This window comes from Saccopteryx leptura, chromosome 2 (genome assembly GCF_036850995.1).
Source record: "Saccopteryx leptura isolate mSacLep1 chromosome 2, mSacLep1_pri_phased_curated, whole genome shotgun sequence".
Lineage (NCBI taxonomy): Eukaryota > Metazoa > Chordata > Mammalia > Chiroptera > Emballonuridae > Saccopteryx > Saccopteryx leptura.
Window position 1 is genome coordinate 255,138,222 of NC_089504.1, and position 26,752 is coordinate 255,164,973.

The 26,752-nt window shown below is 45.7% G+C and overlaps 1 protein-coding gene across 4 annotated transcripts in view; it reads right to left on the reverse strand.

The window, feature by feature from the left end:
* The window catches only part of FIRRM (FIGNL1 interacting regulator of recombination and mitosis), a 45,146-nt gene that overhangs the window by 10,216 nt on the left and 8,178 nt on the right, over positions 1-26,752 (reverse strand). Inside the window, exons 5-16 of one of the 4 annotated variants that reach the window (XM_066371427.1) lie at positions 26,290-26,430; positions 25,414-25,579; positions 23,905-23,989; positions 21,234-21,372; positions 16,888-16,968; positions 9,796-9,860; positions 5,899-6,047; positions 5,486-5,615; positions 3,988-4,174; positions 3,121-3,203; positions 2,725-2,776; positions 826-915 (exon numbers count right to left, since the gene is read on the reverse strand). In XM_066371427.1, coding sequence (XP_066227524.1) covers positions 826-915; positions 2,725-2,776; positions 3,121-3,203; positions 3,988-4,174; positions 5,486-5,615; positions 5,899-6,047; positions 9,796-9,860; positions 16,888-16,968; positions 21,234-21,372; positions 23,905-23,989; positions 25,414-25,579; positions 26,290-26,430 — 1,368 coding nt within the window. Of the gene's footprint in view, positions 1-825; positions 916-2,724; positions 2,777-3,120; positions 3,204-3,987; positions 4,175-5,485; positions 5,616-5,898; positions 6,048-9,795; positions 9,861-16,887; positions 16,969-21,233; positions 21,373-23,904; positions 23,990-25,413; positions 25,580-26,289; positions 26,431-26,752 lie in introns of those variants that run through there. The other 3 variants (XM_066371425.1, XM_066371426.1, XR_010749405.1) reach the window with 3 other exon arrangements.

The following is a 26,752-nucleotide window of genomic DNA, read 5'->3' on the forward strand; positions in this document are numbered from 1 at the left end:
TGTCCAGTTAGTCCCTGGTGGGAAAAGAGCAAAAACAATGGTGCACTTAATTATTAAATTAAGTGTGATCCAACCAGGAAGTATACTAATGTAATTTTTACAAAGTAGAATAATCTAATTTACAATATCCAAAATCTGATCATTGAATGAAAAGCTTTTACTACATCAAAAATGAAATAAAAACCCATTGTTAAATTTACAGAGAAATTTTCCCGTTTTATACTGCACTTACAGTTGAGTCTTTGTTTGCAGAAAATACTTAGCTCAGAAGAAGGAAGAAACCACATGGCTATCTCCTGGGCAGGTTCTAGAGCCAGGACAGCAGGCCCCTCTTGGGCTGTGCATCTAGTGTAACAAGCAGGTTCACTCACAAAACCAAACCGCGTCGGGACAGCCAAGAAGACTGCCAACCGCTGATCGTCAGGTCAAACAGGACCCCTCTTTATAACAAAGCCAGTGAGAGAAGGCACTAGTTTCCTCCCCCAGCAGAAACTGGAAAATACTGCTGTGGACAACGGTCAAGGGAAGGCAGCGCCAGATGGTGGGACGGAGAAAGAGCAACTATTTACTGCTCTGAGTCTGAAAGCCCGGGGGCTCAACACCAGTTTTAAAGATTTAAAACTGCTCATGCTGATGACAGTTCACAGGAGTGTGCTTAAGGAACAGTTCAGAAAATTAAGATTTTCCTCCTTAGAATTAAGAATAAGAAAATACACCCGTGTATTTAAATGGAGATTAAATGGGAGGAGGAAGAAAAAAGCCTTCAGTGAGCCTGAACGCAATCCTCGCGGCTGCTGGAGCGTGCTGGACGGGTGGGTGTCTTGCCTGCTGGGGCGGGGCCATGAAGAAGAAGAGTCGTCTCAGGAGCACCGACAGGTGGCTGAGCTGGTGACACTCGCCGGGGCAGGACCGGACCTGAGAGAAGATAGGAGAGGCTGACTGCCTAGAATCTGCACTTTATAAGCTTTTCAATGCCAAGTGCGAACAGGAGCTCTTTTATGGGAGGTAAGACTATAGGTGATTTTCATTTCTAATTTGGAGTTTTGACTTTTTTTTTTCTTTCATGTACCTAGATTGCTTTTATAATGAAAAAACAATTTTGATGCTTTATTTAAGAACACCACTTTGGGATCTCTACAGTGTGTCCGTAAAGTCATGGTGCACTTTGACCTATCACAGGAAAGCAACAAAAGACAATAGAAATGTGAAATCTGCACCAAATAAAAGGAAAACCCTCCCAGTTTCTGTAGGATGATGTGGCAGCATGTGCGCATGCGCAGAGGATGAAGTAACACCGTCTATACAGCGCAGCAGCCCACGGCCATGCCAGTCGAGATGTGGATGGTACGGAGGAAAGTTCAGTGTGTTCTGTGGCTCACTAAATTTGAATCCGTGACCAAAGTGCAACGTGAAATCGGCGCGTTTATAACGAGGCGCCACCACATAGGAATAACATTACTCGGTGGGATAAGCAGTTGAAGGAAAACCCTGTTCTGGTAGGCCATCAGTCAGTGATGAGTCTGTAGAGGCTATAGAGGATAGCTACCTAAGGAGCCCTAAAAAATCTGTGCGTGAGCCCACATAGAGCTGCACTGAATAGGTATGAAACTGGGAGAGTTTTCCTTTTATTTGGTGCCGATTTCACATTTCTATTGTCTTTTGTTGCTTTCCTGTGACCGGTCAAAAGTGCACCATGACTTTTCGGACACATTGTATTTCTATCTACCATTTTATGGTAAATTGATAATAAACCTTCTCTTCCTTCTCAAAAACAATTCATGGATACTTTTAAGATCTAAGCATAACAGTGCAGAGGTGGATTCTATAATATGGAAGCATCAATAAGAGATTATATAAACTCCATTTTCTGGAAATCGATTTCTTGCATAATATATTAGAATAGCTTTTACTTAAAAGAGACATAAGACATGTCATATAAAATTCATTCTTTATTTGTTTTGTGCAAGATGTGTTAAGGGCTTAGTAAGTGGCCAAGCAGGCCAGACCGCCAGCCCTGCAGACAGACGTGTCAGCGGCTTGGACTGTGAATCCCCTCACTGCAGTCAGTCTACAGCACCCTTAAAGGGTAAACCAAAAACCTAGGACACGATATAGGACTCCACTAAGAAACAGAAGACACAGGGACTCACACATCATCCTTATCAAAGGCTAGGGACAAAAATTGGAACAAATAAATAGGTCATGACCATCTTAAGTGAAACATATCAAACATCTTGCAATTTAAAATTTTAAAACATGGAAAGACTGAAATCATCATTAAATCATTTTCTCTTTGTACCTGCTCAGAAGGCATTACTTCTTTCCCAAAAGACATCAACTATTCACTCCCACATTTAGTCCTTCTCCAATTGTCCCCACTGAAGGAGACAATTCACAAGTCAGCCTAAGTCATATATGAGAGAGAGAATGCTTGTGGTCATCAACATTATAGCTCTCTCTATTCTCACTCTGCATTAAATTTAAATTTATTCTCAATTAACCTAGTTTTTCCTTCCCAGAGCAATTAATGGAACTCTATAAAATTTTGAAAATATGATCATTTCCCCAGTTTACACTGTTTCTAGTACATCTTTTTCAACAGCATCAACAAACTGTCAAAATAATTTAGCTACTGTGTGTTTCTCCACTTGATATTCTCTTTAAGATTGGCATATCCCCAAAGACCTTCATGGGAAGTGGGTCAACAGCCCGCGCACTACTCACCAGGTGAGCCACAACGGTGACATGGTGTGCACAGAGCTCAGCGGTCCCGTATCTGCGAGATCAAGGAGGCAGTCTTTACACAATTATTTACACAAGTATTCAGAAAAGCAAGGAGATGAACTTCCATAAACCACTGATTATTGTAAGCTGTAGTTACTTCCACGGCCAAGAAATATAATATACAAAGCCACCCAAGCAATAGTTACATGCTCATTTACACCAATGCAAGGAGAGGGAGCCCGGTCCCTTACTGAGTGCTGCGAAAGGGAATCCGACCACTTGGGGGCTATGAAAGGATTACTGAGACCAAATTTTCCCATACAAGTACAAATCTAAACTCATTTACTGTCAGCCACTACTGTACATCAACCCAAACACCTGAAAAGTAGGCCGTACCGAGCAAGGAAGCACCACGCGTCCATCGCCAACAGGGCGGTGACCATGCTGGAGCTCAACACCGCGGTCAGCAGGGCCGCATCCTGCCGGGGAACAGGGAGTTCACGGGAAGTTGTCACTGATACACTTCTCAAAATAAAACAAAACGCGGTCCCAATGCAGACAGCAGCAGGCCCCCGATGCAAAGGCTCCACTTCTCAGCATCTGAAGGAGCCCACGGCCCACCAGCCCTCGGGAATTCTGAACTGGTTCTAGATGTGGGGACCCCATCACCGGGATCCACCAGACTCTAGGGAGCCTGAAACCTTTCTTTCAAACAACGTATGTCACATACAAGCCTGTACTTCTGTTTTTGCCTTTTGAGCTCCAAACATAACATTTAATATGGCTGATAGTCCCTACTGTGTAATATCTCAAGTGATACTGATACTTATGTAAATTCTAAGGATATTTTCCCTAGAATTTCCTCAACATCTCTTCTAATGCAAACCATTAACAAAACCATATTGATGGGAGCTCTCCAGGGACTGGGCAGTGCACGCCCCTAAGTCACTTCTCTTCTCTATGAACTGAGTGGGTAGAACCCACATCCTGTCCCTCCCTCACACTGCCTTCCAACCCCCCCCTCCCGAACATCTCCTCAGACAGTCCAGTCAAACACGGCATCTGAGCCCTGCAGGACTCAAGCTACTGCTTCCTAGGACACAACCAACCCAGAGAGTAAAATGTGTAAGCTCAGAGAATGACAGTCAAAAAGAACAGACATGAACTACTTCCGCTTTCTCTGTATATAATAGTTGCAATGACCAATCAGAAGAACAAAATGCAAGAGAGTGACCCGTGCTCAGCCTCACAGTCCAGACTTACCAGCCCAGGAAACAGCAAGGGTGGGAAGGAAGCAATGAACGCGCACAGACACACACAGACGTGCTCATACAGGGTGGCCGTGGCCATGACTGGCCCTCCGCCCCCCACGCCCTGCACGTGCACAGGCAGAGAGAGCTCAGCAGAACACTGCTCAAAACTGCGGAACAGCGCTGTGAGGAGGGACGCCCTGCAGGGAAATGGAGAACATTGGACCCAACGTCAGTAATGTATAATAATTAGCAGGTATAACAACATAACATGTCACGGGTTATTTTAGCAAAGCAAGATGTCTCAAGAGGTATGCATTTCCATTATGTGAACATGCATACATAAAACTAAGCTACACCCTGGCTGGTTGGCTCAGTGGTAGAGCATCGGCCTGGTGTGCAGGAGTCCTGTGTTCGATTCCCGGCCAGGACACACAGGAGAAGCGCCCATCTGCTTCTCCACCCCTCCCCCTCTCCTTCCTCTCTGTCTCTCTCTTCCCCTCCCGCAGCCGATGCTCCATTGAAGCAAAGATGGCCCAGGTGCTAAGGATGGCTCTGTGGCCTCTGCCTCAGGCGCTAGGATGGCTCTGGATGCAACAGAGCGATGCCCCAGAGGGGCAGAGCATCGCCCCCGGTGGGCATGCTGGGCAGATCCCGGTCGGGCGCATGCGGGAGTCTGTCTGACTGCCTCCCCGTTTCCAGCTTTGGAAAAATGCAAAAACAACAATAACAACAACAACAACAAAAAACTAAGCTACAGTCCCTGTTGGGGGAGAAACTCCTTAAAGGATAAAACTTTGCACATTTTGCATCACTTACCAGGTGATTATCATAGTACAAAACTATTCAAAGTCAAGGACAAAATTCATCAGGAAGCTTGATATTTAAATAGCTAGAGAGGCCCTGGCCGGTTGGCTCAGTGGTAGAGCGTCGGCCTGGCGTGTGGGGGACCCGGGTTCGATTCCCGGCCAGGGCACATAGGAGAAGCGCCCATTTGCTTCTCCACCCCCACCCCCTCCTTCCTCTCTGTCTCTCTCTTCCCCTCCCGCAACCAAGGCTCCATTGGAGCAAAGTTGGCCCGGGCGCTGAGGATGGCTTTGTGGCCTCTGCCTCAGGCGCTAGAATGGCTCTGGTTGCAACAGAGCGACGCCCCAGATGGGCAGAGCATCGCCCCCTGGTGGGCATGCTGGGTGGATCCCGGTCAGGCGCATGCGGGAGTCTGTCTGACTGCCTCCCCGTTTCCAACTTCAGAAAAAATACAACCCCCCCAAAAAAAAACACCACTGTTAATACCTTCTAAAATACTGAACAAAATTAAAGTATTTTTATATCTACAGACTTATATGTATGTATTTTTATAAATAGCAACATATACATGAGGCCTACTGTAACTATTAACTAGAATATCTGACACAATGAACCACAAGGTCAAGATTTCTGCAAACAGCAGGGCGTCCCATACCACCCGCCACCCACACAATGGGACCGGACACAAACGACACCTTGGCTACCTGGGTGCGGCGGCGGGGCCCTGGCCCTGTGCAGCCCATAGAGCCTGTACATCCTCAGGCTGGGCGGGCAGCTGGCTCATGACGCCAACCAGCAGGAGGCACTGCGGGAACTGCAGGTCGCACGGCAGTTCTTTTAGAGGAGAGAGAGAGAAGGGGGGAAACACAAACACAGTCGTTACGTCACAACCAAAGCAGACACACTCTACAGATCTTCAGCAAAAACTGATGTGATATGAAATAAAATTAAAGGCATAATTTTTGGAAATGAGAAATATGTTCCGAGAAGAAACAGGTCATAAAAATTTTAAATAAAAATTTTGAAACTTAAAAAAAAAAAAAATAAGATGACTGTGTAAGGGGAGATAACCGTCTCTAACATGTCCTGACTAATCAGAGACTGGTTTGGAGCTTACCAGGCTGACCGTCTAGAACCGCGTGAACGAAGGGCCGGAAGGTGAGCAGCTGTGACACGAGGGGTTCCAGGGTCCCCAGGACGGTGCCCGCAATCTCCTCCCGCTGGGCCTCGGGGATGGCGGCGGCGTACAGGCTTGGGGGACACCTGCTGTGGGGGCGGGAGAACCCCTCACTTACAGCTACCTTCTAACTGTAGCAAGGAGCACTGCAGACTAACGTTCCTCTAGCACTGAATATACATATAGAAAATAGGCGGCATGCACTTTATAGAACAAGTTATAGAACTGACACCATAATTGTATGAAGAACCTCAGAACTAATTGTAACATGGTTCTACCACAAAATTAGAAATGTAGAATCCTAGTGAAATCTTTGGATTGTTTTGATGCATTTTAATATCATTTTGACAATGATGTCTTAAACTTTGAAAAAAAAATTTTTATATACTGTAAAATTATGAATCTTAAAAATCATGTAAAAAGACATTTCTGATCAATTCTGGTGTAACCACTTTTTAAAAAGGATTTTACTTATTCACTTTAGAGAGAAGGGATGGTGGTATGAGGAGTAGGAAGCATCAACTCCCATATGTGCCTTGACCAGACAAATGCAGGGTTTTGAACCGGCGACCTCAGAGTTCCAGGTCAACGCTTTATCCACTGTGCCACCACAGATCAGGCACTGGTGTAATCACTTTTATTAAAAGTTGTTTTAATATAGGTAGAATGCTGAATTATCTATGAATTAATGCTCAGTTTCTCAGGAGTAAGAGCTTCACAATAACTAAACTGTAAACTTGCACTCAAGGAAGATGCAGACTTCTTCACAGAAAATGTCTCAGTAATGGGCTTTAAACTAAACTTCAATCAAAACCTATGTGAAATATGCATTCATTATTTTCTGCCAAGTTATTTTAATTGTGGCACATTTGACAGTACATGGGAAAAGCCATGTGGATAACAACATTTAGGGGGATAAAATGATGTAAAGACAAACACTGGACCTGTGGTGGTGCAGTGGATAAAGCGTCGACCTGGAATGCTGAGGTCGCCGGTTCAAAACCCTGGGCTTGCCCGGTCAAGACACATATGGGAGTTGAAGCTTCCTGCTCCTCCCCCCTTCTCTCTCTCTCTCTCTCTCTCTCTCCTCTAAAATGAATAAATAAATAAAAATAATTAAAAAAAAAAGACAAACACTGTTTTTGCAGTGTGATAGAAAAAGCACCCATCTGTCAATCATTAGTTCTGTGACTGGTGCATTTTTTTTTAAAGTGGGGGCGGGGGGGAAGGGGATAAGAAGCATTAAGTCATAGTTGTGGCACTGTAGTTGTTCACTGATTGCTTCTCATATGTACCTTGACCAGGAGGCTCCAGCCAAGCCAGTGACTCCTTGCTCAAGCCAGTGACCTTTGGGGTCAAGCCATCAACCATGGGGTCATGTTGATGACCCCATGCTCAAGCCGGATGAGCCTGCACTCAAGTGGTGACCTCAGGGTTTTGAACCTGGGACCTCAGTGTCCTAGGCCAACACTCTAGCCACTGCACCACCACCGATCAGGCCAAAATATTTGTATTGCAAACAAATGATGGATGTTTAATTTATTTATTTGACAAATGTTCACTAAATGACCACGTACACAGCCATGCACTGTTCTGGGACAGAGCAATAAACAAAATACACAAAGTCACTGCCTTTACAGAGTGTCCATTCTAGTGAAGGGATGCAATTAACAAACAAGGAAGCAAGTAACTTCATAGCACTGCAGATGCTGGTAGGTGGTATGGAGAAAAAACAAGAGCAGGTGAACAGGAAATGCTACTGAATTGTTTGAACACTGAGTCATCTGAGGGTGTGCCTGGAAGTCACAACCTAATTTTATCACTCACTGTTTTCTCACTCACTCTGTCTACTGTACAGGGAGCAGACCAGACCAGACAGTGGGCCAGATTCTCCTTTGCAAAATCAGGAAAGAAAGTAATTGTGGACGGACTGGATGGTAACAGCTGGGGCTGTGCCACGTGGCTGGATTCTGTACACACACAGTGAATTCATACATATTTATACCAAAAGTGACCCAATTAACCAGCTGTAGGTGGTATGAGAACAAGAGGAAAACATTAGACAGCAAGGATTTTGGGCCAGGTAAATGTGAGGGAGGAAGCTGCCGTTTACACTGAAACGGGAAAGACACAGAAGCTGCACATGTGTGTGTGCGCGCGTGCACGTGCGTGATCAAACAGGTGGGAAACAAGGGTCTGGTTTGGGCCAGTTTAAGAGTAGATGTCCTGACTAGTAGTTACATTAAAGGGAGAGACACAAATGTAAGGTCTTGGGACTGAACGAGCACAGAGAAGGGGCCTGAGAGCTGAGGGCCGGGCAACCCCACGCAGATGCCAGGGGAGGAGGAAGACTTGCTGAAAGGAGCGGCCAGGGAGGTCAGAACAGAGCAGCCAGGGGCTGTCCACAAGCTGGCAGAAAAGGTCAGCAGAGAGGGCCGAGCACCGGTGCAGGCTGACCTGGTGAGGCCAAACACCGAGCTCTGGGTGGGGCGGCATGGAGGTCACGAATGACCCATTGTGGTAAATGCTAAAACAGGAGGTCTGCCTGGAATTGGGGTAAGGAAAACAGCATAGCTGGCCCTTGAGCAACGCAGGAGCTGGGGTGCCGATCCCCACACAGTCAAGTCTGTGCAGAACTTACGGTTCCCCAGAAACTTGACTAACAGCCTGCTGTTGACTGGAGAGACTGCCAATAATAAACAACCAAGTAAAAACACACTTTGCATGTTTTACGTGTTACATGCTGTATTCTTACACTCAGGTATGTTAGAGAAAAGAAAACATTATTGAGAAAATCATAAGGAAAATAATGCTTACAGTATTTACTGAAAAAACCCACGTGTAAGTGGACCTGCACAAGTCAGCCTGTGCTGTTCAAGGGTCAACAGAAAACAGCGGGGCAGACGAGGCCGCCTGGCTTTGCTGTGAACGGAGGCAGATGACAGAATGGAGCCCGGCGGAGGACACAGCGGAGGTTCCATGGGTTCTGTGCTGTCCTCAGGAAGGGAAAAGGGCAGTGTGCTGAACGTTCATGGGAGAGACACAGACATGGGGGAGGAGAGATGAAGATGGGAGAGGGAGAAGTAACTGCTAGTGCGAGGCTCCGCGCCCAGAGGGGAGCCCAGAGTGCGAGGGAGCGGCTGGCGCTCGCGGCTCAGCCCCGGGACAAGGAGACCAGCGGCGCTGAGGGGGTGCATGGACACTCTCCTCCACCTGCTCCCAACTTCTCAGGAGGCAGTGGGGACGCTGACTGATGGGGGAGGTGCCAGGACCCAGGAGCTTGAAGGGAGACGGGAGACAGGAGAGCTGTCTAGAGGATTCGGGACAGAGAGAGTGAGAGTGCCGGGGTAAGTGAGCTGAGGACTATTTCAGTGTCAGACTGTGGGCTCTTGTGAGGTAACCATCAATTTCAAATTTCACTTAGCCCCTATCTAAATCAATACCTTCCTGTAATTTACAATTTTTTTTTTCTGAGATGGAGTAACAACTACTTAAGACTTAAATCTCCTAGGAGGAAAAAAAAATTAACATAGATAAAAAACAATATGCCAATAGAAAATAAACACATACATGTATAACTTTTTTTTTTGGCCTTTGGTACTTGTCACCATAGCAGTCATTTGTCACTTGGTATATGGTACTACTTACGAATACAAAGATATGTAAAACTCACATGGAATCTATTTTTAAAAGCTGTCATCTCTATTTTAAGCAAGCAGATAAGAATGTACTGAAACATTAAGAAAAGTGACTCTGGTGTTTTATTTTAAAATGTACTTCATCTTTGCCTAGTTCAAATAGTGTCGCATTTTAATAACTACACGGCGCTCCTGTTACCTGTATATCTGCAGATAAAGTTGGTGCAGTGCGCAGCAAGCATCAGAGAGGAAAGGCAGGAATTCCTAAACAAAATAAAAAAATAGGATGAGGTTAAGCATCTAAAATTCTTTACTGTTAAAACAATCACCAAAATGACATCAGGCTATCGTGTACTGAGCACCTACTAACTGCTCAGCGGACACACTGCAAGAGGCTCTAGGTGCATTAGTTTATTTAATTTCAGCACTTGCAACAACCCTACAGAGTGCTGTTATCCCATTCCACAGGACAGATACTAAAGCTTAGGGAGCCAGCAGCTGACCAAGACATGGGAGACCAGCAAGGCAGCGTTGTAACCACCCTGCCCATTACGGTAGGTCAGCTCCTACAAAGTAAAAGAAGCTTTTTTAATTATTATTGTCATAGGACATAGAAAAAAAGCTGGTAATTAATTCTTAAAAATTCCTCTGGTAGAAAACACTTGATTAAAAATGGCATAACTAGGCCCTGATGGCAGAGCAGGCAGACGCTACCTCCTCCTGTGAACACGTCAAAATTAGACTGAATTATGCAACACCATCACTGAGAACTACCAAAGGACTAGTGACCCAGCCCACAGTGCAAGATGTGACTCGGCAGCCATGACAGATTGGGGTGGGGAGTGAGAGGGGGCTGAGAGGGGGCCGAGAGGTGGATCAGCGGGGCCCACACCCACACGTGGCCATCACATGTTGGGAAGAGTGTCTCGGCTGCAAAGGAGCCCCTTGAGGAGCAGGGGTCCTGGCTCCACACCCAACTCCCAGCCTCAGGGCACCAGTGGCAGAAAGAAGAGCCCCCCAGCATCTGGCTATAAAAACCAGAGGGGACTGCACCTGAGACGGAGGAGGCTGGACACCCAGGAATCCCTCTTAAATGGCTGGCACATGGACTCACTCATTCATGGACCCACTCGATCTGGAATCCAGGACAGAGGCGGCAGCCTATCAGGAGGTGACAGGGACACAAGGTGGAACTAAACTGACTAATTTTAGAGTGAGGGCTGCAAGGGCAGAGGTCAGCCAGCTCTCTGGCAGGTGCACCGTCCCTCCCCTCTGCTGAGGCCTCCCACTACACCACCAGATCGAGCGGCTGGGTGCTCTATATCAGTGGTCCCCAACCCCCGGGCCGCGGACTGGTACTGGTCCGTGGGCCATTTGGTACCGGTCCGCAGAGAAAGAATAAATAACTTACATTATTTCCATTTTATTTATATTTAAGTCTGAACGATGTTTTATTTTTAAAAAATGACCAGATTCCCTCTGTTACATCCGTCTAAGACTCACTCTTGACGCTTGTCTCGGTCATGTGATACATTTATCTGTCCCACCCTAAAGGCCGGTACATGAAAATATTTTCTGACATTAAATCGGTCCATGGCCCAAAAAAGGTTGGGGACTACTGCTCTACATTAACCTGGCTAACTCCGTTCCCATTCCCCTAGCCCTAAGGATTCTGAAACCCTGCCTAACTCCGCAAGCCCAGGGGCTCCTCCCCCAGGGACTTCTCCACACAAGCCGCTGGCCCCAGTTTGCACTGCAGACATTCCCCAAATTGCACAAACCCCGAAGCAGTGGCCAGCCTTGACGTGCCCTCCCCCGCTACACCGCCCCAACACCTTACGTGGTCACTCACATCAGAGAGCCCCAGCCCAGCAAACAGCAGCCGGCCTGGCATGGGACGGAGTCTCAGCTGATCAGACATAAACCCGCACAAGTAGCAGCTGGCCTCAGCTCACACTGTCGTGCCCACCAAAAAGCTGCAAACCCAGCACGAGGGGCACCCAACCTAAGTTCGCAGCTTCAGACCTCACCAGAGCATAATCAGCTCCAATGACACACCGGAGAGAAACTACGCTGGCACGACAGCCCTGCTAAGGCACCCCGTTCGTGGGGCTGCGCTCAGCCCCTGCACTCCCCTCCACAGTGACCGCCAGCCCTCCCAGCCAGGCAGCCCAAGGGCCAGCCCTCTCGCCCATGTGCCCACAGCACTCAGGGTTCATCTACAACAGGAGGGCACTTAGCCCACACTGGGGACACCCCCGGAACACCCAGCTCAGGGCACCAGGGAGGCTGAGCCACTGAACCCCACAGGACACCTACTGCATAAGGGCCACTCTACTAGGACGGAGACACAGCAGTTCTACCTATTACATACAAGTGAACACAGGGAGGCAGACAAAATGAGACAAAGACACACATGCCCAGTGAAAGAACAGAGCAAAATCCAGGAAAAGAACCAAAGGAAATGGAGACAAAAAGTCTACCAGATGCAGAGCTCAACACACTGGTTATAAGGATGCTCAATGAACTAAGTGAGAACTTATACAAGGGCTGGAAACCATAAAAAAAAACCAGTCAGAAATGGAGAATACATTAGAGAGGGCCAGGCAGCTCAGTTGGTTAGAGCATCGTCTTTTCAGAATTTACAGAGGATATAACTTTTGTAAATATTTATGCACCCAATGTAGGAGCACCTCAATAAAGTAAATACCGGCAAAAAGGGAGAGATCAACAGTAATATAGTAATAACAGAGGACTAAGATAAGGAACAAAACAAAGATGTCCACTTTCACCACTTTTATACAACATACAGGGTGGGGCAAAAGTATGTTTACAGTTGCTCAAATGAAAAACAATACAACAATTAATAATATAAGAATAAATTCATACTCACAAGTGTAAACCTACATTTGCCCTATGCTGTAGTATTGGAATTCTCAGCAAACAGACAAGAAAAACATAAAAGTCATTCAAATTATAAAGGAAAAGGCAAAATTGGCATTATTTGCAGAAGACGTGATACTACATAAAGAAAAGCCTAAAGATTCCACCAAAAAACTACTGGAGCTAATAAATGAATTCACTAAAGTAGCATATACAAAATTAACGTCCAGAAATTGGTTACAATTTTATATACCAAAAACAAACTATCAGGAAGGGAAATTTAAGAAAACAATATCATTTACACTCGCATCACAAAGAATAAAATACGTAGGAATAAATATAACTAAGGAGATAAAAGACCTGTACTCAGAAAACTATTAAGACACTGAAGGAAGAAAATGAAGATACAAATAAATGGAAGCACATACCGTGCTCATGAATAGCAAATCTAACACTGGTAAAATGTCCTTACTTCCCAAAGCACTCTACAGATCCACTATAATCCCTGTTAAAATATCAATGGCCTTTTTCAAAGAACTAGAACAAATAATCTTTAAATTTATATGCAACCACAAAATACTCCAAATAGCCAAAACAACCTTGAGAAAGAAAATCAAATTGGAGGCATCACACTAGTTAATACCAAACTATTCTACAAGGCTATAGTAATCAACACAGCACGGTACTGGCATAAAAACACAGATTAAGCCTGACCAGGCAGTGGCGCAGTGGATAGAGCGTTGGACTGGGATGTGGAAGGACCCAAATTCAAGACCTGGAGGTCACCAGCTTGAGTGCGGGCTCATCTGGTTTGAGCAAAAGCTCACCAGCTTGGACCCGAGGTCGCTGGCTTGAGCAAGGGGTTACTTGGTCTGCTGAAGGCCCATGGTCAAGGCACGTATGAGAAAGCAATCAATGAACAAGTAAGGTGTCACAATGAGCAACGAAAAACTGATGATGCTTCTCATCTCTCTCTGTTCCTGTCTGTCTGTCCCAGTCTATCCCTCTCTCTGACTCTCTGTCTCTGTAAAAAAAATAAAGTAAAAAATAAATAAAAACAAAACAAAACAGATCAACGCCACAGAATAGAGCGCCCAGGAATAAGCCCACGCACACATGTCAATTAAACTATGACAAAGGAGGCAACAATATACAATGGGATAAAAACAGTCTCTTCAACAAGAAAACTGGGAAAACTAAACAGATAGATACATGCAAAATAATGAAACCAGACCACTTCCTTATGCCATATACAAAAATAAACTCAAAATGATTAAACACTTAAATGTAAGACCTGAAACCATAAAACTCCTATCAGCAAACACAGTCATTAAACTCTCCGACATCATTCTTAGCAATACTTTACTGGATATGTCTCCTTGGGCAAGGGAAACATAAGAAAAAATAAACAAATGGGACTAGACAGTCTTTGCAGAGCAAAGGAAACAAAAGGATGACCTACGGACGAGGAGAGGATGTTTGCCAGTGATGGTGACACAGCCAATACGAAGTTAATATCCAAGATGTATAAACTCATACAACTCAAAACAAAAAAAATCCAATTAAAAACTGGGCATAGAACCTGAACAGATATTTCAAATCCCAAGAGGACTACAGATGATCGACAGACATATGAAAAGATGCTCATCATCACTAATCATCAGAGGAATGCAAATTAAAACCACAATGAAATATAACCTCATACGTGTCAGAATGGCTATCATCAACAACTTTGCAAGGATGTGGAGAAAAGGGAACCCTCATGCACTGTTGGAATTGTAAACTAATGCAACAATTATGAAAAACATTATGGAGGTTCCTAAAAAGTTAAAAATAGGCCTGACCAGGCGCTGGCGCAGTGGATAGAGCATCGAATTAGGATGCAGAGGAGCCAGGTTCGAGACCCCGAAGTTGCCAGCTTGAGCGCGGGCTCAACTGGTTTGAGCAAAGCTCATCAGCTTGGACCCCAGGTCGCTGGCTCGAGCAAGGGGTTACTTGGTCTGCTGAAGGCCCACAGTCAAGGCACATATGAGAAGGCAATTAATGAACAACTAAGGTGTCACAATGCGCAACGAAAAACTAATGATTGATGCTTCTCATCATTCCGTTGCTGTCTGTCTGTCTGTCCCTGTCTATCCCTCTCTGACTCTCTGTCTCTGTAAAAAGAAAAAAAAAAATTAAAAATAGAACTATCATATGACCCAACAGTTCTTCAACAGGGTATTTATCCAAAGAAATCCAAAACATAAATTTGAAAAGACATATGCACCCCTGTGTTCACTGCAGCATTATTTACAACAGCCAAGATGTGGAAGTGTTACCGATAGACGAATGCATAAAAAGTGGTGGTGCATACACACAGTGACTACTACTCAGCATCAAAAATGGATGAAATCTTACCATTTGTGACAACATGAATGGATGACTTAGAGCAGTGGTCCCCAACCTTTTTTGGGCCACGGACTGGTTTAATGTCAGAAAATATTTTCACGGACCGGCCTTTAGAGTGGGACAGATAAATGTATCACGTGACTGAGACAAGTGTCAAGAGTGAGTCTTAGACGAATGTAACAGAGGGAATCTGGTCATTTTTAAAAAATAAAACATCGTTCAGACTTAAATATAAATAAAACGGAAATAATGTAAGTTATTTAATCTTTCTCTGAGGACCGGTACCAAATGGCCCATGGACAAGTACCCATCCGTGGCCTGGGGGTTGGGGACCACTGACTTAGAGGGTATTATGCTAAATAAAATGAGTCACACAGAGAAAGACAGATACCATATGATTTCACTTATATTTGGACTCTAAACAGCAAAAGAATATACAAAACAGAAACAAAGTCATAGATACCAAGAACACTTGGATGGATGACTGATGGGAGGGGTTGGCAGGACGGGTGAAAAAGGGGAGGGGTTAAGAAGCACAAACTGGCACTTACAAAAGCAGTCACAGGGATGTAAAGTACAGCACACGGAATAGTCAGTAATACTGTAGTGACCAGGTGTGGTATCAGACGGGAGCCAGACATACCAGGGTGATCACTCCGTAAGCTATGTAAATGTCTAATCACAATGTTGTATATCGGAAACTAGTATTACATTGTATGTCAACTGTAATTTAAATCAATTATTTATAATGGCATGATTAGGGGGCAGTCCTGCCCCCTACATCCCAAGCAAACGTTAGATGGGTAACGTCCCCTGAAGCCCCACTGGTGTGGGGCCCCTCCCACCACCTCCCTCTGCCCCTAAAAGACACGCCCTGCACACTGCAGGAAGCCCAGGGTCAGAGCAGCCTGCTAGAGTGAGCCCGCTGCCCAAGGACCAACTCCGGGAGCACAGCCAATCAGAGGGCAGAGTCTGAGCAGTGAAGGTGCTGGCCACAACCTATACTGTGATCACAATAAACAGTCACTGGACAGCCCAGCTTTTCCTCAGAAGGGAGGACATGGTCAAAAACAAATTAATGTGGACAACGGTTTTCTTTTCTATCCACTAATACCTATCATTAATGGCGTTCTCTCACTGGCTGCTGTGAGCACCCTCTGCTCATCTCTCCAAATGAATAACCCGCCCTGACAGCCTGCTGCTCTCTGCTCACACCTGCAACCACTGCCTTACTCCCGACGACTCCCAAACGCGCAGGTCCTCTTAGGTTATTACCAAGTTTTAAAGATTTGAACATTTAAACTTTAAAAACCTAATTAAGAAATATGGTGGAAATAATTTATATATAGTAGTTAAAGACAATTGAATTATCTCCTGAAAATTGATTTGAGCTTACAAAAATAACTATATCTATATTTATATTAAATAATTTTTTCACGTAATTAAACAAATAGCAATGTGGTAGCCACCTAAATAGCATCATAGCTGCTCAATATTTAACAATTAGAAATACTAAACCAGGCCCTGGCCGGTTGGCTCAGTGGTAGAGTGTCGCCTGGCGTGCGGGAGTCCTGGGTTCAATTCCCAGCCAGGGCATACAGGAGAAGCGCCCATCTGCTTCTCCACCCCTCCCCCTCTCCTTCTTCTCTGTCTCTCTCTTCCCCGCCCACAGCCAAGGCTCCATTAGAGCAAAGTTGGCCCGGGTGCTGAGAATGGCTCTGTGGCCTCTGCCTCAGGTGCTAGAATGGCTCTGGTCGCAACAGAGCGACGCCCCAAGATGGGCAGAGCATCGCCCCCTAGTGGACGTGCCGGGTGGATCCCGGTTGGGTGCATGTGGGAGTCTGTCTGACTGCCTCCCCGTTTCCAACTTCAGAAAAATAGAAAAAAAAAAAGAAATACTAAATCAAAAAAATTTAGGAAATATATTCTTGACAAAATAACTTCAAAAGATAAATCTTGGCAGGAGTGCTAAAACATGATAATTTATAATTCATGCATTATAAAAAATAAGCCTCACCTTAGTATAGTGCAGAAGAGAGCTGGCAAAGAAACGACACAATTTGAGTGTTTTCTGAAATACCCTGTAGTCAGCATTATCCTGTTTCCAAAAATAGGAAATAAGAAAGCATAAAAAGAAAATATATTAGCTTAACTTGTAAATGAGACAATATTTTCTAAAAAGATCTCTTAATAAACAGAATGTAAATATTTTCCAAGAAAACAGAAGTCTACTTTGAGTTGTTAGGAACAATACAAACAAACAACACCACCAACAACAGAGATACTTCAAAAACGTGAACTCGACGCTGCTGAAAACAAATCTTAATCTAGAACAGGGGTAGTCAACCTTTTTATACCTACCGCCCACTTTTGTATTTCTTTTTTTTTTTTTAATTTTTTTATTTTTCTGAAGTTGGAAACGGGGAGGCAGTCAGACAGACTCCCACATGCACCCAACTGGGATCCAGCCGGCACGTCCACTAGGGGGCGATGCTCTGCCCATCTGGGGCGTCGCTCTGTTGCAACCAGGGCCATTCTAGCGCCTGAGGCAGAGGCCACAGAGCCATCCCCAGCGCCTGGGCCATCTTTGCTCCAATGGAGCCTCGGCTATGGGAGGGGAAGAGAGAGACAGAGAGGGAGAGGGGGAGGGGTGGAGAAGCAGATGGGCGCTTCTCCTGTGTGCCCTGGCTGGGAATCGAACCCAGGACTCCTGCACGCCAGGCCGACGCTCTACCACTGAGCCAACCGGCTAGGGCCTGTATTTCTGTTAGTAGTAAAATTTTCTAACAGTCCACCGGTTCTACAGTAATGATGATTTATAAAGTAGGGAAGTAACTTTACTTTATAAAATTTATAAAGCAGAGTTACAGCAAGTTAGAGCATATAATAATAATTACTTACCAAGTATTTTATGTCGAATTTTCGCTAAGTTTGGCAGAATAAATCTTTATAAAACAACTTACTATAGTTAAATCTATCTTTTTATTTATACTTTGGTTGCTCTGCTACTGCCCACCATGAAAGCTGGAACACTCACTAGTGGGCGGTAGGGACCAGGTTGACTACCACTGATCTAGAAGAGCAGAAGAGGTGGCCCTTCTGGGTTGACCTGAAAGTGGGAAAAACTGAAATACCTGCTATTCTCTGTGATACGCGGTGAACAGGCGCTCAAAAGAAAGGGTCTTACAAACCAATAAAAAATTATATATAGGCCCTGGCCGGTTGGCTCAGTGGTAGAGCGTCGGCCTGACGTGCAGAAGTCCCGGGTTCGATTCCCAGCCAGGGCACACAGGAGAAGCGCCCATCTGCTTCTCCACCCCTCCCCCTCTCCTTCCTCTCTGTCTCTCTCTTCCCCTCCCACAGCCGAGGCTCCATTGGAGCAAAGATGGCCCAGGCGCTGGGGATGGCTCCTTGGCCTCTGCCCCAGGCCCTAGAGTGACTCTGGTCTCAACAGAGCGAAGCCCCGGAGGGGCAAAGCATCGCCCCCTGGTGGGCAGAGCGTCAACCCCTGGTGGGCGTGCCGGGTGGATCCCGGTCGGGCGCATGCGGGAGTCTGTCTGACTGTCTCTCCCGTTTCCAGCTTCAGAAAAAATACAAAAAAAAAAAAAGATATATAGAAGAGATAAGACATAAGAAGGCAGTTCACAGAAAATACAAATTGCTGAAAAACTAATATTGAAAAAACCCAAATTACAATCTAATCAAGTATTCTGAGGGGAGAGAGAAGGTTATTTCATTAGCATATTAAAAAGACTGACAATTCCCAGGGTTGATGAGGAGGTGGGTGATACTGCTTTCACCATTGGCAGGAGCATAAACTATTACAGTCTTTGCATTATTATTAAGAGTTACAGCATTAAAATCCCTCCACCCAGAAGCAGCTGCTCTCTGGAACTATATCCTACAGGAATACTGCACAGGCATGCAATGCAACATTATCTAATAAAAATTAATATGAACCAAGTATCCCTCAATTGAAGACTGGTTAAATAAATTCAAGGTACATTCATAAACTGTGACAGCACAAAGTTGTTAAAAAGAATCAGGTAGATAGCACCTTCACAGCACAGTAAGCACTAAGATAAAGTAAAAGATCAAGTTGCAAAACAATATATATATAAAATAATCCTATTATTATTTAAAATGTATGTTAATAATCCCTAATCCCTCGAAAACAAACCAAAACCTCTAGCAGAGGAAGGTAGGATTCCACTTTCCCTGCTGGGTATCTGTGTAATGAGTGAGAATTTTTTGAGTGTGTTACTGATAAAATGGTGGGCAATGCCGTGTGTGCGTGTATGTGTTTACGTGCAGAGGAGTCATCCTGCCTGGACTGAAATCCTGGCCTTCCACAACTAGCACGTGCTGGTGGAGACATCATTTAACCTCTCTGTGGAACTGCAATGTGGCTCAGACTGAGGTTACTGTAAGGTTAGAGTCTGACACTTAGGCAAGAGGAAAGTGAAATTAGACGCTGTAAAGAGATCAGAAAAAGGAGAATCAGTGAGGAACACCGGCCATGTGATAGGTCCCAGCCTCTCTGCTGCAGCAACAATTAACCAGGATAAAGACCATGTCCTAGAGCACGTAAAGGGGTCAGCCCCTATGAAATTGACTGTGGTTACTAAACAGCAAAGAGGCACAATGAGATGGAAAGCTTGCTAGTTTTGTGACTGGAAGACCAGAATCAGCAGCATATACCAGTTAGGATAGGTAAGTGACTTAGGCTAGGGTGTGTTTCAACTCACACCAAAATTTGGATTATGTCACTGTTGTAGGAACAAAACTGTCATAACCCGAGGACCCCCTGTAGGGTGATTCCTCAATAAATACCAACAGTGAACAGCAGAGGGCACTGCCGATGAGAATTTAAAGTAAAGAATGGTGACTACAGACCAAGGCAAAGCTCCATTTAGTCAAAGCAGAGTAGATATGGCCCAAGTTATCAGTCCCACTCACTCACAAATAAGGAAACACATGCAGATCTGCATGGAAGTTAGGAGAACTTACAGTTTATATTCTCTGGTTTCCCCTGCAAACAGCTGATAGGAGCTGCACTCGCAGACTTCATGACAGACAGCCGGCCTGGCCAGGCACCCTCTGGACTTCTGTCCTCATCCCCTGCAGACCCCCCTGGGGCGTGTCCAGGAGCCCGTCCCCTCTCACTCACTGAGGACTCCCTAGCTGGGTGCGGCAGTGGCAGGTGAGCAGGAAGGAACTGGGGACGGGAGGAGATGCCCGGGATATAGTGGGAGGAGGAACGGCCGTCCCATTGTGACAGGGGACACCAACCAGTGCCTCTCCTTTCAGCAAGGTTGGGGGTATACAAAGGAAGTAGGGACAAAAAAATTAGGTAAAAGGGAAGAGAAAGAGGAAATGTAAGGGGAGGGGCGATAAGAGGAATAGAAGAGGGAAAAGGTCAGCCCCTTCCTAGACTACTCCTCCCCCCTTACAACCCCAGGACTCCCTGCCACACGGCCACCCTCTGCCACCCTGTCCTCCCAGATCACCCCGCCCGATGGGGCTGCCTGTGCTCAGGAACTGGGTGAGTCCTCACACCTCCTCCCCTACAGAGGCCGGGCAGGGACAAGTACAGGTACAGAGACCTTCCCTCTGAGAGCCGCCAGTCCACAGCGGGGGTGTGTTACTGCTCCTCTAGGAAACTATTTAATTCGTTTTCCCATTGTAACATACAGCGGTTAGGTCCTGGGTACCATTAATCCTATAATTTAGGACTTTATGAGTTAAGTAAAATTTAAAGGGCTAATCTGAGAACAGAGGGCACTATGTATAACACTATCATAGGAAAACGAACTACACTTCCCAGTAACGTATTAGAAATAAAATTTTAGCATACAATGGCTCACAACTGGGATGCCAATTCAACACTACAACTTTCTGAAATCAAAATAAACGCTAGTACGTGTGATTTTAGAAGACATACATGCAGAGGTGTACCCTGGGTCTCAGCGGGCTGCACGGCACCAGGGAAGAGAGGGCTGGTGTGGCTCTATCAGCAAGACACCGTTAGACTTTGTTCTGGGGCAGAAAAGAATGGAAGGATGGTGAGGAGACTGCCCTGACTGACCAGTCAGTATGTGAAAAGGACTGACAGGCAGACCCTAAAGGGGATGAGAGCAGACAGCAATCTAACATGACATGTGGGTGAAAAGTAAGTACGGGCTATAACTGTCTCACAGACTGAAACACAAGTGTGCATGTGCACGCACGCACACACACGTGCGCGCACACACCCGTGCACACACAAACTAAAACCCTCCGAAGTGAAGCGATCCACCGTCAAAGGAACCCAGCAGCAGCGAAGGAAGGAGGCGCCGTCAGGGGTGGAGGGAGCACACACACCTGCGCCCCGGAGTGGGCCACCTGCTCGGCCAGCTGCAGACAGGACTGGAAAGAGCCCAGGAGGTCCTCACACAAGCTGGCGATGATCTCTTTGTGCTTCAGCCGACTCTTCACAACAGCCTGGTGCTTCACGCTCTGCCTGAATGAATAAAAGAGCAGTCACCACAAGCGACATGTCAGGGAACTCAGGACCGTAAGACAGGATGAAGGAACACGTGAAAAACCACAGTGCACACATATGAGACATGATATAGTTAAGTCATGCCGAATTGACCTATGGAGCAGCTACACTGGTTTAAGTTCCTGTTTTTTTATCTGTCCTTGTAAAATATTAACTGAAGGCTCACTGTGTGGTCACTGGGCTAGGCTCTGGGGACAGAGCTGAATGAAAGCATGCCTCCGCCCTGCGCACAGACAGCGTGGCCGGCACGGGCGACACCATTAGCAATGACCTAACTCTGGCTGGGACAAGGTGAAGACAGGAGAGGCCGGCGTGCTACCAGAGATCTCATCTCACTCCCTCTCAGGGCAGGGAGTCAAAGAACACCAGCCCGGGGATGGGGCACGTGGCTGAGAACTGGAAGGGAAGCAGGGGCTCAGGGTATAGGGGACAGAGAGGCAGAAGGGAAGGATGGAGGGGCAACCCGGCAGAGGGGAGGGATGGAGAGGGGCACTGAGGGAGGAGGGGGGACGGAGAGGAGCACCCCAGCAGAGGGAAGGGACGGAGCGGGGTGCCCCGGCAGGGGGGAGGGATGGAGAGGGGCACCCTGGCAGAGGGGAGAGATGGAGAAGGGCGCCCCGGCAGGGGGGAGGGATGAAGAGGGGCACCCCGGCAGAGGGGAGGGACGGAGAAGGGTGCCCCAGCAGAGGGGAGGGATGGAGAAGGGTGCCCCAGCAGAGGGAGAGCCCTGACCAGGCCCGGAGATAGGAGAGCTCAGCACGTGTGAGGAACAAAGAGCGGGCAAGCACAGCGGGACGGCTGCTGTGGAGAGCAGAGCCCAGCGAGGATCAGGTCTTAGTAAAATGGGGTGGATATTAGGCCGTTGATTGACAGGAGCAGATTACATTTTTAAAAGATCAGTCTGAATGCTGAGAGAGTCAGTGGTAAGCGGTTAAGGGTGATGGTGGTGGTGATGGAGACTCAGCTAACGCATTGAGCACGTACTGTGACATGCACCATTCTATTCATTTCACCCTGATAAACTGAACTCTCACGATAACCCCCCAAACAGGGCCACTGTCACTACTCCTATTTCCAGATGAGCAAATGAAGGCTCAGAGACGTTAACGATGTTGCCCAAAGGTTCGTTCAGGGAGATTAAGTTATTTCAGCACAGACTCAAGCAGCATAGCCCTGAGCGGACACTTCCGACCACTTCTGTCAGCTGCTGCCGACTGAATGACCTGGTGGTGACAGCCCAAGACCTGCATGCCCTCACCGGCTGACATGCTGCGTCCGGGTGTGGGGGAGCAGCTCGCCCCACACCCCATGCCTGCGCCATAGCCGCTCCGCTCCCACACTGAGATTGAGGACCGCCATGGCGCCCTCCCCGGCGGCCCTACCTAGTGCTCCAGGTACAATTACTTTACAAATGGAATTAAAGTTGACCAACCCAAAAGCTTATAATGAGGGGGTTATATTCAGCTAGAATTATAATTATAATTTATCTAAGCCTGGAGACAGGACACGTGTAGTCTATTAAACAACAGCAGTAGCAAGCAAGTGGTTCAAGTTCAGTCTGGCCACAGAACTCTTATTTCAGAATCCCTAGCTAATGAGCAAAAACTTTTCCTTTTCAACTTCAGAGGAAGCAAAGTGAAGTCCAATTTGGTTCGGGAGCTCCGCATAGGATTACCTGGACTATCAGACAGCAGGATCAGTGATCACTATATACACCTACAGCAAATGTGTTAAATACTACCTAAGATGAACAATTAAGATTTGAGATATGGAGGCCCTGGCTGGGTGGCTCCATGCATAGGGCATTGTCCCTGTGTGCTGAGGTCGTGGGTTCAATCCCGGCCAGGGAACATATGAGAAGCAACCAATGAGTGCACAATTAAATGGAACTCAGTGGAACAATAAGTTGATGCTTCTCTCTCCCTCGCCCTTGCTCTCAAATCAATGGAAAAATTTTTTAAAAAATAAAAAGAGAGCCCTGGTGGGATAGCCCTGTTGGTTGGAGCATCGGCCCGAAGCGGAGGGTGCCGGTTCAATTCCTGGTCAGGGCATACACAGGAACAGATTGATGTTCCTGTTTCCCTCTCTCCCCCCCTTCCTCTCTGGCTAAAATCAACAAATAAAAAAAAAAATTAAAACAGAGGCCCTGGCTGGTTTGCTCAGTGGATAGAGCATCGACCCAGCATATGGACATCCTGGGTTCAATTCCCAGTCAGGGCACAAAAGAGAAGCAACAACCTGTTTCTCTCCCCCTTCTGTCCCTCTTCTCCTCCTGCAGCCAGTGGCTTAGTTGGTTTGACTGTTGGCCCTGGGCACTGAGGATACTTCGGTTGGCACAAGCATCAGCCCCAGATGGGACGCAGGCTGGATCCTGGTCAGGGTGCATGCGGGAGTCTATCTCCCCTCCTCTCACTTAAAAATAAACTAAAAAAAAAATAAAAAGAGTTGAGATATAAAAATATTACCACAAATAAAATAAAAAAAACTTACTTAATTATAAATTTCCAAGTGTTGGCATGAAATGCATGGTCCATGCTGGAAATCACAGAGCACATATCCAACAACGAATGAATCACTGCAAAGAAAATAACAGAACACTTAAAACATTCCAATGTCATGAGTTTTGCCTATATTTAAAAGTATCTATTGAACAATTTGACATTTGTTAAAATGGGTAATTCAGTTTGCAAAAATTGTGCCAAAAGTTATTGAAAATAAGTCACACTTTTAAGGTTTTTATTAAAACCTTAAAATTTTATGGAAAATTAACTTATACCTACCCTATGACCTAAAAAAACTAAAATGTTTTGTAGAATAAAGTGGGACCCTCTCAGAATTGAAATGTGTTATATATATAGAATATTCTACTCTGAAATGACAAAATGAACCTTAAAAAAAAGAAATCTAACGGGAGAATTACTACTAATTTGCACAGTTCTCATGGAAGTCTTCTACCCTGCCTCTGGCAGGTTATTTAAAAATGTGGCCACAATAACCTCCCTGTCTGTGTCCACACGCTTGGACAGTTGCTTTCCACAGACTCTGGGTTCAGCCATACGATTTGCTTTGGCCAACAGGACAATAACCCACGGCGAGCAGAGACTTCAAAAGTGCTTGTGGGCCGGGGCTTGCCCTCCCTTGCTGCTCTGAGAAACCTGAGGTGACACAGGTGACAGAGTGGGCTAGCATGCTGCATGACGCACTACACACAGCTGGCTCAGAACCTCGGCCTCTGCCACAGCCAGATGTGAGCAAGGCCAAGACCACACACACGAGTGAGCCACACCCGCCACGTGGGAGAGAGCACTGCTCCGCTGAGCCCAGTGGAACTGCTGGTGCCCAGAGTCCTGAATAAACAGACAGTGGTGGTTTTAATCCAGTAAACTTTCGGGTGGTTTGTTACAAAATAAAGGTACCTAACGCGCCACACAAAACGAATTTTCTCTCTTTACACAGAAGTGCTGAGCGCAATCTTGGCCTCACTCGTCAGAGTCCTGCTTTCCAAGTTCCGGGTCACAAGCCATTAGTGAGTGAAGTCAATTCTTTAAAAGTTAAATAGAATGTAACAAAGTCTATCACATGTGGAATGGGAGTTATTTTATGTATCATTTATAAATGTGGTGCACATATACACTGACACACATGACATACCTATGTAACTACGTGTTCTGAGAAGGAATGCGAACGGCATTTAGTACCATGAGATACAGTTTAAAAACTCTTTAAGCTACCGTCTGAATCTGAACCACTTCAGAGGCTTTCAAGTTGTATCATTGTGAAGAAATGACTTACTATCAACATTAACTGAATATATAAATCTAATGGTAAGGCATCAGATATCAATTTTTAATTCTAAAATTAAAAAGATTTACTTGGCAGGATTCATTTTTTTTTTTACACATAAAATATTATGAATCATTAAAAACAATGAGGTTCAATAATTTAACTGACACATGATTTATAGTCAGTGCACAGCAAATACTAAGTTTCTTTGCTCACCGATCACCATATTTAAAACGCCATCGTCCTCCACAACCACAGGGTCCACGCACACCATATCCAGCAGCTCCATCAGCTGCTTCTGCAGGGAATAGGCCTCCTTGAAAAGAGCCTGGAGAAGGTCTGACACAAGGTGCAGGCGCCCAGAGTAAACAGACTCACTATTCTGGTAAAAAAAAAAAAAAAAAAAAAAAAAGAGAAAGCAAATCATAAAAAGCTCAAAAGCCCAATTTACCTTCACTCATACTATCAGAAATCACAAACTTAATGTGTGCACTGAATCACATATTCAGTCATCAAACAAATGTTTAGTGAATGTCCATTATATAGTGTCTTTCAAATGTGAAAGCATGTATTAAGTGATTTGACTTCCAAGCCCCTGCAAGAACTAAGAGGGAGAGAAGTAACAGTCAGGTGCGTGACAATGTAGCAGCCGACCACCAAGGAGAAGGTTTAATTAACTGATGACTTCCATTCACCCGGGACACAGCCGTGTCAAACTGCCTGTGACCCACAAGTCACGGGCCAGCTCTGTGCTCTACAGCTGCTCAGGGTTCATGTCCCTCACAGACACCTAACCATTAAGGGATTCGTCTGCTTCCTGGCATCATGGTCGAGAGAATTATTTCACACAAATTCAATCACTTCTAAAGGAAACAGGAGAAAACAAACAAAAGGCAAAAGTCTACTTTTTATTACTTCCTTATAACTCCTTATTATAAAATACATACATATACGCTTTTGGTTCTATGGCAAAGTCTATTCCAATAACAAGGGCTAAAATGTAAACTGTTATTTATGTACCAATGCTATTTGACTCAGCCCCTCTGCCCGCAGATCCCAGGCCACGTAATGTGTGCCGGATGCACTGCTCACCTTACAGTGCACAAAGGTACTTCTGACGACGTGCAGGACCGAGGAGGGGAGGCTCGGAATGTTTTCTAGAACGATGGACTCTTGTGTGGCACAGACGTGCTGAACGCACCCTGTAAGAGCTCCCAATACCTGCACCATGGTCTGAAAATAAGGGAAGACACTTCATTCAGACTATATTCCTTTGTGACCCACAAAGTGTCAGACTGGGTGCTAGGGCAGAGCACTGAACAAGATGGACACTCTGCACCTCCGTGCACAGAATTTCAGTCTATCAGAACTACACATAGTGGGACAGCTAGCTAGCCATTTGGTTAAAACAAAGAGTTGGAATCCTAACCCACACATCGAAGACCATGGCAGGCATTCTGCCCACGTGCTTTGAAATTACAGGGTGGGCGAGCTAGCTCCACTACTCACCTTCCTTTAAGATTTTAGAAGTTTACTCAGCATGAAATTCTACAAA